Source organism: Lotus japonicus, chromosome 1 (genome assembly GCF_012489685.1).
Source record: "Lotus japonicus ecotype B-129 chromosome 1, LjGifu_v1.2".
In the NCBI taxonomy this organism is placed as follows: Eukaryota; Viridiplantae; Streptophyta; class Magnoliopsida; order Fabales; family Fabaceae; genus Lotus; species Lotus japonicus.
In genome coordinates, this window is record NC_080041.1 from 127940455 (window position 1) to 127957672 (window position 17218).

A 17218-nucleotide genomic window follows, 5' to 3' on the forward strand; every position below is an offset into this window, starting at 1 on the left:
CAGTTTTAGTTGCGGCATCTCAATTTTCATCGTTCACTTAACTATCATGTCGTGAACATTCCTAACAGATTTTCTCTCAAACCAAAACCCTAATTTCACATTGAATCAAAGCAATGTAGGCAATACACCCACAATTTGGGATCCCGAACATCTCAGAGCCTTGGCAATGTATCTTGTGTGGTATTATCACAAGTTTCAAATCTTGGCACCGTTATTTCGATTTTCAGTTCGTTTGGGTGGAGTCAGGGTTGGTGACCATCTTTCCATTTTTTACCTTGATGATGGTGACTCTAAGAGAAAAAAAGGTGACCATGGATTCATGGTGGTGGATTAGGGGTTGGATCTCAACAGACCGAGATGGAAGGGCGTGGCTAGGTTTTCACAGTGGAAATTAAGGTGGTCGGAAAAAGTGATGAGCAAAAAATAGGGTGGAAATGAGATGGTGGAGCATGAAGGTTTGGTGGTTACATAAGTATATAAGACTCTAGCTCATTTAACACTGTTCTCAAGCCATACAGTGAGTGGCTTTCAAGCGATGATGACCTAACATTGGCACAAACCTATCGTGTTTGATCCAAAATAAAGATATCAACTAATTTTACGTATCTAAACACACACTTAATGGTTAGTAAATTTACTACTTCATTCTAAAAACACTTCCATCTCCTTATGGGTTTTGATTCATTCACAACTCATCCACCAACTTTCTCTTCTGATTTCTTTTCTTTTTCTATCATATCTTTCATTTTTCTTAACTCTATTCCTATATCATCATATCTTTCATTTTTCTTAATTCTCTTTCTTTATCTCTCTAAATGTGGGTGTAATGGGGTATCAACCCATCTTTTTTCCAAAATATTATGACTTCACGGGGAGCAATGGAAGATTCTCACATTTGTTTGACCGTCCGGCTAGCAATTGAAATGGACATTACAATTCTTTTACTTATTGACCCATTAAAGGAAAAAAAAATATGGGGGTTTTGCTTGCCGTTGTGCTGAATCTCTTATCAATTGGGGCAGGTTTGTCATCACTTCGTCATTGAGAGAAGGGGAAAGACTTAAAATGCAAACAAGCTATCCATCATATCAATTGTCATTTGTCCCCTATATGATTTGCAATTTTCATTTTAAACTATTTACAAACAAATCTATCTTTAATTGTTATTCCTAAGGCAGTGTGACCTTCACTCGTTGTTGGAGGGGTATCTAGAATTTCAAATCTCATGTAGTTTTGTTTATTCGTGTAGGATGATGTACCCATAGATTTGTCCAATATAAGAAATCTTAAGGTCGTTATTAGAATCTAAAATCAAATCTGCAATTTTCGGAAATCACTTCAAAAAATATATCCTATCCATCCCTTGCACCAATTTTTTGATTGGGTCATGCTCATGAAATGAGACTAGAGTCGAAATGGTTTAATACTACATCACCACTCTTTCAATTTTCAAACCTGCCATTATGATTTTGGCAAAGTCAAAATACTTTGATCAGATTCAAATGAAAAGCTGCCATAAAACACCAAAATGAACAATAATTAGCTTATAACTGACAAATCGTCATGTTGAGGACCAGCTGTATTTGGTGCAATATGAGCCACTCAACACTAAACATATAGAGATGGCTCATGCATCATGAAAAGTATAAAAAACTGAAACATGAAAGCAGTTCGTCATACTTAACAGCAAGAAGTGGCTGTTTGTATCAAGAATAGTCTCATGTCATGGGTCTTAATGAGAACCGCCAAAGTTCAAGTTATCACCACCATAGAGCTCAAAGAACTCAATTGATAGGCATGGAGTAACATGTCAAATTTTCATATCCATCCAGGATATCTCATATAATCAACACTTATTGATGCATTAATTAACAGCATCACCTTTTCACGTGCACACATGCAGACCGCGTAAGATGACCGCGTAACATCTTACGCAACAGAATGACTACTCATTTGGATGCAAACCAAAGAGCACTAATTGGAGCTTACTTAATGCCTTTTTTCTAGTAGATAAGGTTTAATAAGCTCCAATAAGTATGTATCCAAACGGGTTCTAAATCCCCCATAACAACCACAGCCCATGACCAGGGAAGCTTTAATTATTCATTCTTCATTTTTGGCCTTAACAGGGTTCACAAAAATTAGGATCACCATAATTATCAGAAAAGTACCCTTCCCTTCACTTACAAAGGAAAGCAACTCTTCTGCTATTTAGGCATACTTACCAGAAAATTGAATAAGGGTAGGATAAAAAACCTCAATCTGTACAGAATACAGATGCATCGCACATTAAAGAGGGAACAGCACGATAACACAGTTTGACATTAAAACGGTGGTCTATTCTACACACAACCAGATCACAAATTGCATTAGATATTTCTGCTACAAAATGACGAGTTTCAACTAGATCCCTGCACAGGCTGCACTTACAAACACACCAAAAAAAAGGTTGAAAGATCTCCCGTCAACTCAAAATGAGACCTTTCCTAGACAATTTTAGAGAATACCAGATGGAATATGTACTAGTCCTGGTCAAAAAAACTGCTACGTACACATAAAGCCCCAAAACAGAAAACCTCTAGTTTCCAAACCTCACCTTTTGTGATGGAACCTCACCTTCAATAAGAATTGCATCTTGACCTGCAAAGAAAGTCCACAATCAGTCAAAGGCATGTACTTAAGAAAAGAAAGGTACACCATATATCGGGCTTTAGCTGAGTCTCTTGACAAATCCACAAAAATGTAGCATTGTGCAAGTATGTCATGAATAAGTTTTACCAAACAGCAATGGAAATGTACCGACAAAGAACAGCTAAAGAATCATGCTAATCAACCACAAACCCAAGCATTATACTTTGTTTTGATCCAATATTGACTAGAGATATAGCTAAATAAATCCTTATAAATGGTATAGCAATCCTCATTTCTTAGATAACTTTTGGAGAACAGTTAAGCTTAACCCGAATTTTAAGATGCCAGTCTGTGAACTTGCCACCACAGGGATAGTAATCCCAAGTTTTTGTTATTTATCTGTGGCGTTTCTGATAATGAAAATTGTATATGTAATCAAACCATAGTTTGCCATTCATCTCAGTAATTAATCTACAAGAAACTTTAAATAAACAAATAACCAATGAATCAGCATAAATATACCAAATAGCAAACCGATAGTGACCCTGGCAGTAGAAATTCCCCACTCTTCATTTTATTACAATCTAAACAACAAATGTGCTAGCTTGCTTTACAGGTATGGTAAGGTAAAAATATAATCATCAAGCTTGAAACTTACTTGAGCAGTATTATAAACAATATACTCATTGTACATGAGTTCAGATGCCTTGACATTTGATGACACTGGTTTGCCACAAGGAACGACGACATCATCCCTCCACTTTACATATTCTGATTCCTGAGGCATTTTCTTGCCCAGTCCTTTAGTAGAGTGCTTTCCTACTGGAGGTTTGTCCATATACTATTTGGCATAAAATAAAGAATCAAAATGAAAATAAAAATTATTGCGAATCCATTTAGAAGAAATTTATGGTTGAACGCAACATTGTTGGTCATTTTGAAAGCAGACTTACTAGCAAACTATCAAACCATGACCATATAAACCAATAAGCATAACTTATCAAACCAGATTCACCTTAGCTTTTTTGAGTTCATAGACATCTCCAAGGGCAACTTCACTCAGAAGCATTAGACCAACAGGGTTTTTCTTATCCGTGAAGCAATACTGAGCACTCTTGCTGACCAGGTCAGCAAAGTAAACCCCTTTGCCAAACTGCAATGCAATATATTCAGATTTAAGTACTGATTTGGGTAGGTAAGCTGTGTATGAAAATATAAATATTAAAAGAAAAGTATGAAAATAGATTAATAGATAGAACCATATATCCAGTCGCAGGGGCTTCAGGAGGGGCAATTCTCAGTCCTTGGCTCAGAATTCCAACAAAGTTTGTCAACCTAGAACCTATAATGGAGAAAAATTTTTGTCATAGGTGTCTAACTCGCATTTGTACATATTTTCATTTACAGCTGTAACATTCATCTACTACAAATAATGATCCATGTGATTGTAATTCACCACAGAAACTGAATTTTTTTGTCAGAGAAAAAAATTAATTTTAAGCTAAAAGTTCTGGCCTTTAGAACTCCTCTGGTCTAGCATTATCTTGGCAACCCCTATGGGGTAATCAGATATCTGAGAAGAATTCCATGAGGATATTTAGAGACTCGGAGGTTTATTAGGTTTTCTTATCTTCTTTACAAATCCATACATGTTCCGATACTTCGATTTTCTTACATCATGGCACTTAGCAGAATATTTCGTAACAGAAAACTACAAGTGAACTAGTAGTATCACAACTTACCATGCCATAGGAGCATTCTGTTACCAAGTTTGTCCCTGTAAGGAGCAAACTTATCAAACTCTCCTTCCCTTTCAAGTGAAAAAACTTCTTCTAGCTCAAGACTCCAATCCTGTGTAGATGGATTACAAAGATTGTGGGAACTTGTACATTTGAGAAACAAAAGAGCTCACACCAGCAACATAAATATACAAAAACACACCCATGAACAAATTAACAAATATAAATATACCGTATGAGTGGGGGCATGGGTGTTATGGAGAAACTTCTCAACTAAACGGAAATCTTCGCTGTCATGAGGAAGTGGAGACATATCACAGTGGAGCTTCTTGTAATTATCATCAATGGAGTCATCACTGTTGGCATCAAATCCAACTAATCTTGAGGCTATTTCAATGTCTTGAAGGGCTTCTAACATTTTCACCTACCAAAACAGTACGGCCACATTATTCGAATCATAACGAAGGGTAATCATATGCGCCAATCCATGGGGCAACACTACAGTCCTGATAGAAATCATAATTTACATATCATTAATTACTCACATTCTTTGAACAATGAAAACACCAAAAAGTTTCACCTCTTTCTTTACTGTCATGATGATCCTAACCTTTAACCCTACTTATGGTAGGGTAGAAAATGACAGGAAGTTGTGTGGAGAGGAAATAAGAGGAATAAACTATTTTCTCTTGTTTATTTATGGAGAGAAAATAATTGATGTGCGACCCATATTAAAGTTCTCAAGTGAAAAGAAAACACGAATTTTCACTTGTCTTTTTCATTTTCTGTATGCTCATGTTATATATTTTCCTTTTCTCTCCACATCTAAATAGAGCATAAGAGATTAAACCCACTGCCAAATTGCAAGAAAACAAACTCAAAAAAAAAACCACATGGCAGTCCAGTACAAATTCTTCGTTACTGTGTTCAAATATAAAATTATCTTAATATCCAAGTTTTACAATACAACTGCCAACAATATTCACTTCATTGGGTCATAGCTGAAAGTTGAAAACTAGTGCAAAAAAAAAATCACCAATCTAGTTTCATGTTTCATTACCAAAACAAACCTAAAAAATGAATAAAAATAGTATACACACCTTTGACTTAAAATCATCATCATCCCTAATTATATGTGGATGAATAGAAGGGATCATAGTGAAGAACCGATTGCTGGCATCAATAAGCAAGCTTTCCCTGACTGATGGATCAGGATTGCTAGTTTGTAACAAATTTTGTATATCCGTTAATGCTTCAAACCCTGGGAAGAGAGAGCAGACCAATGAAAGGTAAAATTTACAACTTCAATATATACTATGGATTGCCTATGCTGCAAACTAACATAGCTCAGCACAAGTTTAAAAGTAATGTGCCAACATACCCTTTTGGATATTACTTTTGCTCAGTTTCCCAAGTGGCATTTCGGACATATTAATCTCAAATTCCATCATGGCAGCTCTACAAATTCAAGATTCAGTCCTGCATTAGATATATTCTAATAAAATGGAGAGTTCCTTGGGCCTTGATTATACCTGTATGTTTCCACATTGAAGAGCATCTTCATCAATTCTATTAATGGATAGGGTAGTTTACTATCTTCATTTTTAATTTTTTTGGACACCTGCTTGCTAACTCCATAATCCTACAAAGTGTTCAAAACAATCATGAGTTGAATCATCCACCTAATGAGTCAAGATAATTTACATCAAACAAATAATTTTTAAATAAGAATAAGATTAAAAACGGTACAATATCCAATGGGAAAAATCTTCCAGGTTGCTTCTGAATAGTCTTTTGTTCCCAAGCGTCCCAAGGATTTCCAGTTTTCTCAAAGAATAATCGTCTGAATTCACGGATTGCATCACCTTTTGGCATTTCGTCCAGTTTCTTTCCTCCAATCTTGTCATTTCCCACACGACCCCATTTACGAAACACATAGCAACCTGACCCCTTATCTTCTTGGATTATTTGGAGAATGTAGTAGCTTTACATGGGAAATGAAGTTAGAGGATGATAATGAAGGAGAGGAAATAACAGCATAACAAGAATCTTGAAAAAGAAAGTGATGCATGATAATTCAAGTGGTCTGTGAAACTCAACAGCTTCCATTAAGCATCATCACAGTAACTAGCTGCAGTTACGGCATAATTACTGCAGTCATTCCATCATCATAATATTTAAGAAACCATCACGTAAAAAGTCCAAATAAAAATCAAAGGCTTACAGTATATACAATCAACCAGAAAATTATTTTCCACTTTAAAAAGAACAAGTACTTTACTTTTGAACATCTATAATAAGCAGTTTTTTTTTGGGTATGGAAAAAATCATTACTGATACGGATCTAAAACCCTGATAAACTTATTTTCCAGTTTCCACGTTTAAAGAACAAATACTCTACTCTTTAACATATATAATATTCATTTTTTGTTGTGGTGGAGACAAAATCATTACTGATAAGGAAATATAAGCTCTTAACATTTGACAGCTTGATGTTTTTAAGAAACATTGCATGGCATACAAAAATCTAGTAGCATACTTCTAGGTTCAATGCAATTTAAATCATCATTGACAAAGAAACCAAACTGCTAACATCTAAACAAAATTTATGCTGAAGGATAAACAAAAAAAAAACTAAATATAATGAACCCACCTGTTAACACCAGTAGACAAATCAGACATGTTCAAAGTTGTATTATATATGCTTTTCCCTTCCTCGAGTATGTGGCCGGAATCCTGTAGGCCAGAAGCTTCGTGAACAGCACTCTGCCCCTTCACTTTGACAGTGACCATGCTAGAAGCCTCACCAATCTTTTCAACTTTGTACATATCAAATGGAAGCTTCTTATTTCTTTCCATACAGTCAACCAAATAGTCCTCTCTTACTATTGGTATTTTCATCCTCCTATTGATGAAATTCTCCCAAATCAGTGATACTACAATCAAACAACGAAAAGAAAAAAATATTAGAGACTGAAAACTTGAGTGCGCCCATACCTTGCCTTCCGCATCTCAGCTTCATCATTAAGTGCTCCACTGACCACCAAGCAGCTAGTATCTGCAAGTACACAGGTCAAGAAAAGACTATAAAAGTCATACATACACATGAACAGACAAAAATATTTCTACAGTTTTTTTGGAATATTCAATTTTCAGAAATTGGTCGCAGCAGCAGATACCTTTCTTCACTTTTGCATGAAAAACCCCACCAACGCCATCAATTTTGCGTTTCCAATCCTCCTGTGAAATCAATTCGTAGAAGATGAATACTTAATACTACAATGCAACTAAATTGAATCTGGCAGTTTCTCAAAATGATTTTGGGGGAAGGGGGCTTCAATAATGGATGTGAAAGGAAAAAAAGAAAGGAAGTTATACAATAGATTCTTTAGGTAATCCAGCAATAGAAACTTTCAAATCCATCAAACTCTCACTGCTTGATGATTGATGCTGCTGGGAATTAGTAATTTGACTTTCAACAGAGTTCATTGATGATGGCAGAGGCAATATCCTAACTGGTTTCTTCCCCTTTTGAGATTTGAACCACTGTAAACACAAAGAACAAAATTAAGCCTTAATAAGTTGGTTTTGTTGAATGACTTTTTTCCTCTTTACAGACCTTTTTTAGGTATTGATTATTTGTTTCCTCCGGGATTTTCCACTTCCCTTCAGTACGTTTTGGTTCGCTGGTAGAGTAGGAACATTTACTCCACTCAGAAATGTATCCATTGCACCGGAACATTCCTCCAGAATAACGCAGATAACCAGAACATATTGGGCAATGACCAAGTGCTCCAAACATCATTCCATCAGCACTAAAATCACAATAATAATGATCAAAGTTGAGGAAATACATCATAACGTGCAGGATAATATTTTCAAAATGCATCACAAAGTAAGCAGAATAAATCTGGAAAGTTTGTTTTCATCCAGACAATAAAGCGCTTGACCTGCTTGCCTTTAAATTTTTCTTTTGATGAATAATTTATGATTATCTATTAAAACTTGTAAAAATACAAGTGATCATGCATAATAGCGGACTCCCAGCAGACAAATAAACATAAACTATTATCATTAAAATCCTTAGAAACTTAAAAGAAAGGGGCAATAACATTACGAATGGAAAACTTTACGCTTAATAAAGAACAGACTGGAATGAGGCAAAATATTCTTAAAGATCAGCAAAGAAAGTGCATGAGATTAAATTACCAGCGATCACGCAAATCAAGTTCTGATCCTGTTGAATCTTGACCATTGACTTCCAGTATTTCACGCAACTCTGCTGTTGTCACATTCTTCTTAAGATCATCCTTCAGAGCCCAGAGTTCTTTGCTCTGGGCCTCCAGTTTAGTCTCCAGATCACATGCTTCCCCTAAGCCATCAGCATTTTTCATTGATGCTGCCCTGCCTGCAGACACATCCTCTTTGGCCTTAGTAACTTTTGACTTCCGCTCACTATCGGCATTCTTCCCCCGTTTGGTGCCACCTTTGGAAGTGGATTGGTGTGCGGATTCATTAAACTCTTCAGCCTCGATCTTTGTATCACTACCATCTGCGAGGAAAACAGTGACATAGTAACTACAAAAACAAGGAGATGAAATCACTGCAGCATTAAAAACCAGAACCAGCCTTTATTAAACAACTCAATCACCATACCTCCCTTATTCATAGGATGACCCTTAGCCAAGTCACTGACGGCTGATTGATCAGAAGATGAGAGACTATTCCATCCAGACAACTTATCCACTTGAATCGATGGTGATAATTCCATGAGACACTTGGCATGGTGCCAAGCCAAACCCCTAGCACCTTGACCTTCAGGCTTAGTGGATATTCGAACCTAAACATAAAATAAAATCACAGTGTGGAGAGCTATTCCAAAACCAATAACACATGCCGAATGGTTAGGAAACATTGAGTTTCAAAATCTCAACAATGCAGACATGGAGTCTAACAAGCATGAAGAAAACTGTTGTTAATACCATTTGAGAAGCTTTCATCTAATCCAAAATGAAATCATGAAATTAGTGGTTAATTTGAACATTATAAGAATTGTTTTGAAAATTTTAACCTTTTAAGGACATCATAGTTAAATGAGAGGACAAAAAGTTGGTTGAATGCAAGATTCCAAGTTCAGCGCAAACACGGTAACCAGAATTCAGGAGAGGCTTAGATCCCATATTAGCACCTCCCCCCACAACTTCTCCTACCTAACTAATACAGACAAAATGTGTCCATGAGGCCAGAAGGCTTTTATTTCTCTAGCCATCATACAATTGAAAAAAAGGAATGGATAAGAAGTTAAGAGATGTGGCCTCATGGTCAACCCAAAAGAGCTGAGGAACATGATTAATTTCTGAGTCGAAAAGCTATGGAGAATTAGATTAAAGTAACTCCAGACACCACCCACAAAACATAGCTCGATGTAACCTTATATTATTCCACATACTACTGAAATTTCTAGATTCAAAAAAATTCCATAAATTCATGAATTCAAACTTCTATTAAGTTTTCTTTCACTTGAAAGATGGGATAAGCTGGCTGGAGATGCTTTTAGCCATTCTGAATCTCAAGATGGAGAATGCAAGGAGATAGCACAACAATTTTGTTACCATGGGCCAGGGCTTGTTCAAATAACTGACACAATGGATAGCAACACCACATGATATTGGAAGCAAATGTTTTAGATGCCAAGGCGATACTTTTGGAAATTAACATGAAGTGCTAGATGTTAGGATTAAAAAAATAAACTATGAATCCCAATAGTTTCATCCATTAAATCTGCAACGTCAATAGGGTAGTACTAAATACAAAAATATACCTTTCATGAGTTAATTCATTGTAAGTGCAAATCATCAAATTTATGCTTTTGCTTGTGAACTCATTTTCACGCCACAAAATCCATTAGGTCCCATAAACATCCAAACTCTAAGAACTGCCTTTGCAATATTATGAGTTTATGACATTTTAAGAGAAGTTAGGAGCAAACCTCTCCCTTGATGATTTTTTGACCACAATCCTTGCAAGTAGCACGAGAAGTTTGTGAAACTTCAATACCACACTCAGTATTTTTGTTAGCCTTTTTTGGCGTTGGCGTGCCACCACTACCGCCACCGCCACTCTCGATGTACTTTCTGATCTTTTGCTGGTCTTCCCAACGAAGCGACTCTAAGTTTTCAACATCATCAACTCTAAAAGAAAAGTAGTGCGTGACAAGTCATAAATCCTTACCGATGTAAAATATCACAAAAATTTTCCATGTAATAAGGATAAAAAATTTCTTACAATTTTATCTGGTTGGATTTCTTCAATATGCAATCAGCATGATGCCACATCTGGTAGAAAAAGGAAAATAGTACACATTAAAGCATAACAAACATGCAGAGAGTAATTTTACTTAACAAAAACAAAAACTCATAAAAGTACAATGAAATCACTACCCAACTTACACTATCTGGCAAATTACATTGTCATTTTAACTAAAGTTTCTACCTTTTTACAGAATGTTCAAAAAATCAAACCCATTAACTATCTGACAACTTCCATTGTAATTTTCACTGAAGTTTCTACTTTTTTACAGAATGCTCAAAAAATCAACCCCTTTAACTATCTGACAAATTACATTGTAATTTTAACTAAAGTTTCTACCTTTTCACAAGAACTCATAAAACTACAATGAAATCACTACACAGCTTTCACTATCTGACAAATTACATTGTGATTTTCACTAAAGTTTCTACCTTTTATACAGAATGCTCAAAAAATCAAACCCTATTATGCATCCTTTCATCTAAAAATGAAATGCAAATCATGAAATGTTCCAAATGCCAAATGGGGTTTGAGGGAACAAGAAGAATGACTAAGCTAGTTGACAGAGAGCATTAACAAGGAAAAATGGAAAGGAATGGAGAGATTACAGGCATGAGGCCATCGAATTGGGTGGATTGAACCATCTTGCCGAGACGGAAGACCTCCTTGTCAATGGGGGACTTGCAGGTCCGGCATGACGATCGGCCTGACTTGGCGTACTCTGCTTTCCATGGCTTTTGATTTTGAGGGTTCGACGACATTCCTCTCCTCTCTCACTCACTCTCACACTTCCACTCCCTCTCTTCCCTCCACCTTTTGCTTTTTTATATGTATATGGCTTTTCATGTTTTTTTATTACACTTAAGTCCTTTAGGTTAATCATATTTTCACTCAACTCTTGACCTCCAATTTTTCATAAAGGGACACACCATTTAGAATAATAGAGAAATGTTTAGTGTTATAATTATAGATTTTATTGAAGAGCAATGTAATAATGGTAAACTTTAGGGAATGTCAATGCAATGTTTCCCATAGAATAAGGGTGATTAGTATATGCTTATGGAAGTCAATACAATAATAACAAATTTCACGGGAGGTCAATGCAATTTGTCCATACTAATAAATATGTTAGATAGTAGTAGATATTACTTTTCACAAAAAATAATCAATCACATAAAACGTGTTCAAAAGAGGGTTCAAAAGTGTGTGTTGTTAACATTTTAACAATTGGGGTTGACATGTTTTAATGACATGCATCATGTTTTTTAAAATAAACTGAAATGTGTTATATGGTAAGGGAATAAAAAAAATGATAGTTGATAATAATGACTTTCATTTCATGCAATGTTTTCTTTAAAAAAAAGTGCAACCTTTTAACATATGCTTTATAAATATGATAAATCTTATTTATTGGCTTTTAAAATATGCTTTATAAACCTTTAATATATGTTTTTCTTTACTTTATTTATTATTATTTATTAAGTTTCAGTTCAAGTTTTTCAAGCACAAACACCTCTCACATATAGAGTATTCTTGTATTGAACACTGACTTGTATGACACCGGCACGATACGTGTCAGACACTTCTTCACGGTGTCTAACTAAAAAAGTATTTTTGGGCTCAAACACTTGAGCTGGACACCTTTAAGAGTATTTAAAAAAAAATTAAAGTGAAATCATGAAAAAAATTGCTAAAATGTCACTTGAAGAAGTGTAGCCAAAGGCTTTTTCAATGATGATGATCAATAAGGGGGCGAAAACCATTAAATAATAAATGAACTCTTTTTTTAGACAAAGTTGTTAATTTGTAAAATGGAGCCCTTAGTAATTTTTTAAAGTCTTTGTCATAGAGATTGGGAAATTGTTTTGATGTTTTCTTTATAAAAAAAGTCTTGACTTTGAATTGTCAAAGAGCCTATAGAGTTCAATATGACAACGATAACTGAGGAGACCAACCAAAGAACAATCTGAATCTAGTGTGGAAGAGGCCACTATTTTCCCCATAGATAATTCATTAGCTTGAATTTGAGAGTTGGAGAAGTACAAAGGTGATGGGACGAAGACTTTATGATTAGTGATTGGATTGAAGAAGGAGAAGGTTAAACTTCCATTTTCATTGTAATGAGAACGAGACGACAAAATCATCCACCCTCCAATGAACCGTGATAGAGAATAGAGAATTCTTTCATTAACTAGCTTGCTCTATTATAGGTGCTCTATTATAGTTAACAAATAATATTATAATAAATCAAATAATATAATTTGACTGACACAAGTACAATCAAAAAGTTTTGTATACTAATATTGCAAGTAACTTATAAATAAACACAACAATATCCTCTTCATATGCACATTCTTCCATCACAGTCTGTTATGTTCAAGCTCCCATGGGAGGCTTATAAAAAAATGCTCCCATGGAATACCCTGAATTTCCTTCCCGTTCAGACACCTTAGTAAGCTGCTTCAATCATCAAACACTGCAAAGAATACACACACACAAAAAAAACCTCAGTTCAATGGAAACATAAAACTGACTCACAAAAAATTCGGACCCAGCTAGAGTAAAGGAGAAATTGCAGTTCTTGGTGATGACATTGTAAGCATTCCATCGAAGGAGCGACGAACCTTGCACCCACGATCCTCACAATGCATGAACATTTCAAGCACAGTTTCTGAGGGCGCAACTTGATCCTTGATGGATTCATTGTTTGATTCCTCCTCTTTGTTCTCTGCTGCAGGTTCTTCCACTTTCTTAGCTTCCTGTTTCTTCACTTCTTCATTCTTGGGTTCCTCTGGTTTTTCTCCCTATGTTTCTTTTCCTCCTATGCAGAGCAGAACTCAAAAAAGAAATTAAAGAAAAAAATCAGAATTGAAATCAATCTAAAATCATAACAATATATTGATTCAAATCATCAAACCCAGAACAAACCAACGGTGGAAAGAGGGAGTCCCTAGTGTAAAGCACGCAGCCATAGTAGAAGGAATCACTACACTTTTCAATAATAAGCTCAATTATATAGCATAACTAACCACTTATTGTGAACTTGTGCTTCCAAGCTGACAAATATTTCCACCCAACTGCATGAAGAAGAAGGCGTGACAAAGAAGACCCTGTTCTTCATCGCAAGAATCTGGAGAAGACGGGATGCGATGGTTTGATAATAGAAATGAACAAAAAGTGAAACTGTAATGAAGAAAAGGTTGCTGTATTTTGGGCTTAATGGCTTCAAATGTTTCAAGTGATAGTGTTGGGAGAGATGGAAGGTTTGAAACTCCTTTGGACATGGAACTCGTAATTATGTTCCTCAAATGGGTCTGCTGTGCTGTGCATACACGTCATTCACATGGGATACATGGAAATTCAACACGTAAGCAAATGCAGATAGATAAAATTGACAGTTAAACCTTGTTGGAATCTCTAATGAACCGCATCTAGGGTCAAAATTTCCATCTTTTCTTGACACATAAGCAGCAGGTGCCATGCTTGCAGCATAAGGTACATTTCCAGTTTCCAATAGGCATCTACTCATCATGCCCTCAATATGAATCAACAATGAGAATCTCAACACATCAATATCAAAGTATGACATTCACAGCAAAGAGAAGGTCGCATATCTTTCCCTCGATGCCAATACTTTCCTGAGAACAACAATTAGTATGCAGGTTCTTCTTTTGTTTCTTATAAAGTTCTGCTTCAGGACATCTACCATTTCTTTCCAAACCGGCTATTAGTACATTGTACGTGCCTAACATCGGACGAAATCCTTTTCTGCACATGATTTTGTAAAACTCAAGTGCCTTATTAACACTTCTAGCAGAAAAGTAAGCGCTAATCAAAGCAGTATAGGTAGCAGTGCACTTATGATTATCGGGTAATAAGATGAAAATCTTCAAGGCCAATGCTGGCTGCCTAGCGCAACCAAGCCTATAAATTATAAGTGAAGCCAGATACACTCCAAGAGAATGCCCAGCTCTAGTCATTTCCCTAACAATTTCCACCAGCTTAGGATACATATTTGATCTGATCAACAAGCCTATTAAGGAAAGATATCCTGTTCTCTCAATACTTATTCCCATTGCTACACAGTACTTGAATGCCAACAAAGCACCATCAGGTCGACAATGACTACTATTTACCTCTAAAATGGCTGAGACAACCTTATTATCCAAAGGTATTTTCTTATCCATCATCCCCTTGAGTAAATGGTCAATAGCAACAACATTTCTATTTTTCAAGAGAACAGATATAAGTTTTTTATCTAAATTAGCAGGAGAATCTGCAGCAACTTGGATGCTGTCATTTGCTTTCTTTCGTATGCTACAATTCATATCAAGGTGTGGATGGACTTGCCTTAGAAGGGTATCACTCTCACCAGCAACTCTTAAAGCTTCCAATGCTTTCATGAAAACAGGATAACGAAGAACAAGACGGTTTTCTTTCATATACTCAAGGATGTGGGTCATGAACAAAGTCCCACCAACTTTAGAACACTTCTCAATCAAAATATTGCATGCAGCTTTATCAGGTTGCACCGCAGCCTCTTGCATCTTTTCAAAAATTTCAAGGGCTTCTTTGCATTTTCCTAAAATACACAAAAACAAGAATAACCCTTACTGCCTACAAATTTTATAAGAAAGTAAAACTACACAACTCACCAACTCAGGATAGGAGACAAGTGTAGCAGTTGGAACTTAGAAGTTTCTAAATGAAATAGAACCAAAAGTATACTGCATAGAAGCTACCATTTTATCTGCTGAACATTATAAACACAAGCAACATATTTTTCATGTTATAAATGATGCAAGCAAAGTACACCATTTTAATACTTTTTTAAGACTAACATTATATGATTCTCAATAAGCCCTAAGGGATTAATGAATGTAAATGTCAATAAGATACTTAGCTTTTTCTGAAAGGAAAATAATCCTTCAGTCAACAAACTCTAAAGCAAGGAATCATTGCAAGTTCAGCTGGAGTTTTGAGTTCATTTAGTTATAAAACAGTATCATCACTAAAATCTAAAAAAGAAACAACAACAAATATTACTTGTATGTCATTTCTAAGAACCACCAGCTTAATTTTTAGAAAGAGTATGTTAACAAGTTACAACTTCAAATTTGTTAATGTACACCTAAGATCTAGGTACAAAAAAAGGACAATGTGAATACGTTAGCAATATCATACATACATGTGTGGCACATACATATACATGCATAATCTTTTAACTAGCAAAGAGAAGGACTTAATACCCTCCTAGACAATATAACAAACAGGTTGGAAGCACACTAACCAGACCCAATTAGATAGTCCATAAGAACCGTGTAAGTATGGCAATTCGGAACACATCCCGCGCGAAGCATCTCCTTGTAAACACCAGTGGCCTCCATGACTCTTTGATCATCAAACAGAATCTTGATATAAGCAGTGTAAGAAACAACAGTAGGGCAACATCCCTTGGATTTCATTTCTTCCCAAAGCGCAACAGCCTCATCCACATTCCCATAACTCGACAGCCAATGCATCATGGAAGTATATACAACAGAATCAACCTTGACCCCCTTCTCCTGCATCTGCTGGAAACAATGTTTCATGGAGGAAATCCGACCAGCTTCTCCAAAAATATCCAGCATTGTCGTGTAAGTGAACTGGTCATGCTTGAAGCCTTTGAGGCGAGAAGCCCAGTTGAAGAACAACCATGCTTTCTCCATTGGAGGGTGTGATTTGAGAACCTGGTTGACAGTGTAAGAGTCCCATTTCAAAGGGAGACTATCAAGCTCTTGCTGAGCTGAATCCCATGTTGAAAACTTCAAAATTCTGTAAATTTTGCCAATTATGTTCCTCATGTACTCTTTAGGATCAGAAGAAGAACCATTGTTTTTCTTCTTCTTCTTCTTTGATTTGACAACATTGTTGTTGTTGTTGTTGTTGTTGTTGCTGCTATGAATTGGAGTGATGGCTTTGTTTTTGTGTTGTTTGTGTTGATGTTGTTGAAGGGAATGCATTCGTTTGACGGAAGGAGCAGGAACGAGGTTTCTGAGAAATCCATGAAGCTTGGAAAATCTAGTTCTCCACATCGGTAACAGAGAAAACCTAATTCAACAAAAGAGGTTTCGACAAAATTAAGATTCCTGAACTGTAATAGTGGAGAAACAACATGAAAGACTAATATGGTGTTATTTTAGAAAATATGGACTAAAATGACCCAGTAAAAAAATAAAGGACTAAAACTATGTATTTATAACTTTGCAGTGACTAAAAACATAGTTTATCCCATAACATGAACTAGTCTAAATTGAAGAGATTTGGCTTCTTTAAGCATGTCATAAGTATAGGGAAATTAGTCCCTTGTCTATAAGCAGGAATGATATTTTGAGAAGAGAAAAAAAACACTCGTATTAGTAGTGACTCATGACATTTTAGTAAAGACTAAAGAGTAATATTTTGTTTAATTTTATTTATTCCATCCCTTAACCATTCATTCATTCGCCTTGTATTTAGGACCAGAAAGGCAGAAACCGATCTTAGTGGCTGAAAATTCG

The 17218-nt window shown here is 35.7% G+C and overlaps 2 protein-coding genes across 4 annotated transcripts; both read right to left on the reverse strand.

Annotated features, from left to right (window-relative positions):
* Positions 1-2303: 2303 nt before the first annotated feature.
* On the reverse strand, positions 2304-11484 carry LOC130730548 (poly [ADP-ribose] polymerase 1). Its single transcript, XM_057582587.1, has 20 exons — positions 11288-11484; positions 10656-10705; positions 10360-10561; positions 9027-9210; positions 8580-8922; positions 7990-8185; positions 7749-7916; positions 7550-7610; positions 7368-7428; positions 7024-7275; positions 6120-6354; positions 5903-6012; positions 5752-5828; positions 5471-5631; positions 4603-4794; positions 4374-4482; positions 3891-3973; positions 3647-3784; positions 3290-3472; positions 2304-2640 (listed from the first exon to the last, which is right to left on the reverse strand). Exons 1-20 carry the CDS (start codon positions 11438-11440, stop codon positions 2593-2595), a joined length of 3006 nt encoding a protein of 1001 aa, XP_057438570.1. The 5' UTR covers positions 11441-11484; the 3' UTR covers positions 2304-2592.
* A 1470-nt stretch (positions 11485-12954) lies between these two features.
* Positions 12955-16835, reverse strand: LOC130730549 (pentatricopeptide repeat-containing protein At2g01390). Of its 3 annotated transcripts, none has more exons than XM_057582589.1 (4): positions 15970-16835; positions 13709-15261; positions 13304-13500; positions 12955-13155 (listed from the first exon to the last, which is right to left on the reverse strand). In XM_057582589.1, exons 1-2 carry the CDS (start codon positions 16751-16753, stop codon positions 14255-14257), a joined length of 1791 nt encoding a protein of 596 aa, XP_057438572.1. In that variant the 5' UTR covers positions 16754-16835; the 3' UTR covers positions 12955-13155; positions 13304-13500; positions 13709-14254. The 3 variants fall into 3 exon arrangements, with proteins under 3 accessions (XP_057438572.1, XP_057438573.1, XP_057438571.1); XM_057582590.1 differs by having other exon boundaries at positions 13304-13515; XM_057582588.1 differs by having other exon boundaries at positions 13304-15261.
* Between the last annotated feature and the right edge of the window lie 383 nt (positions 16836-17218).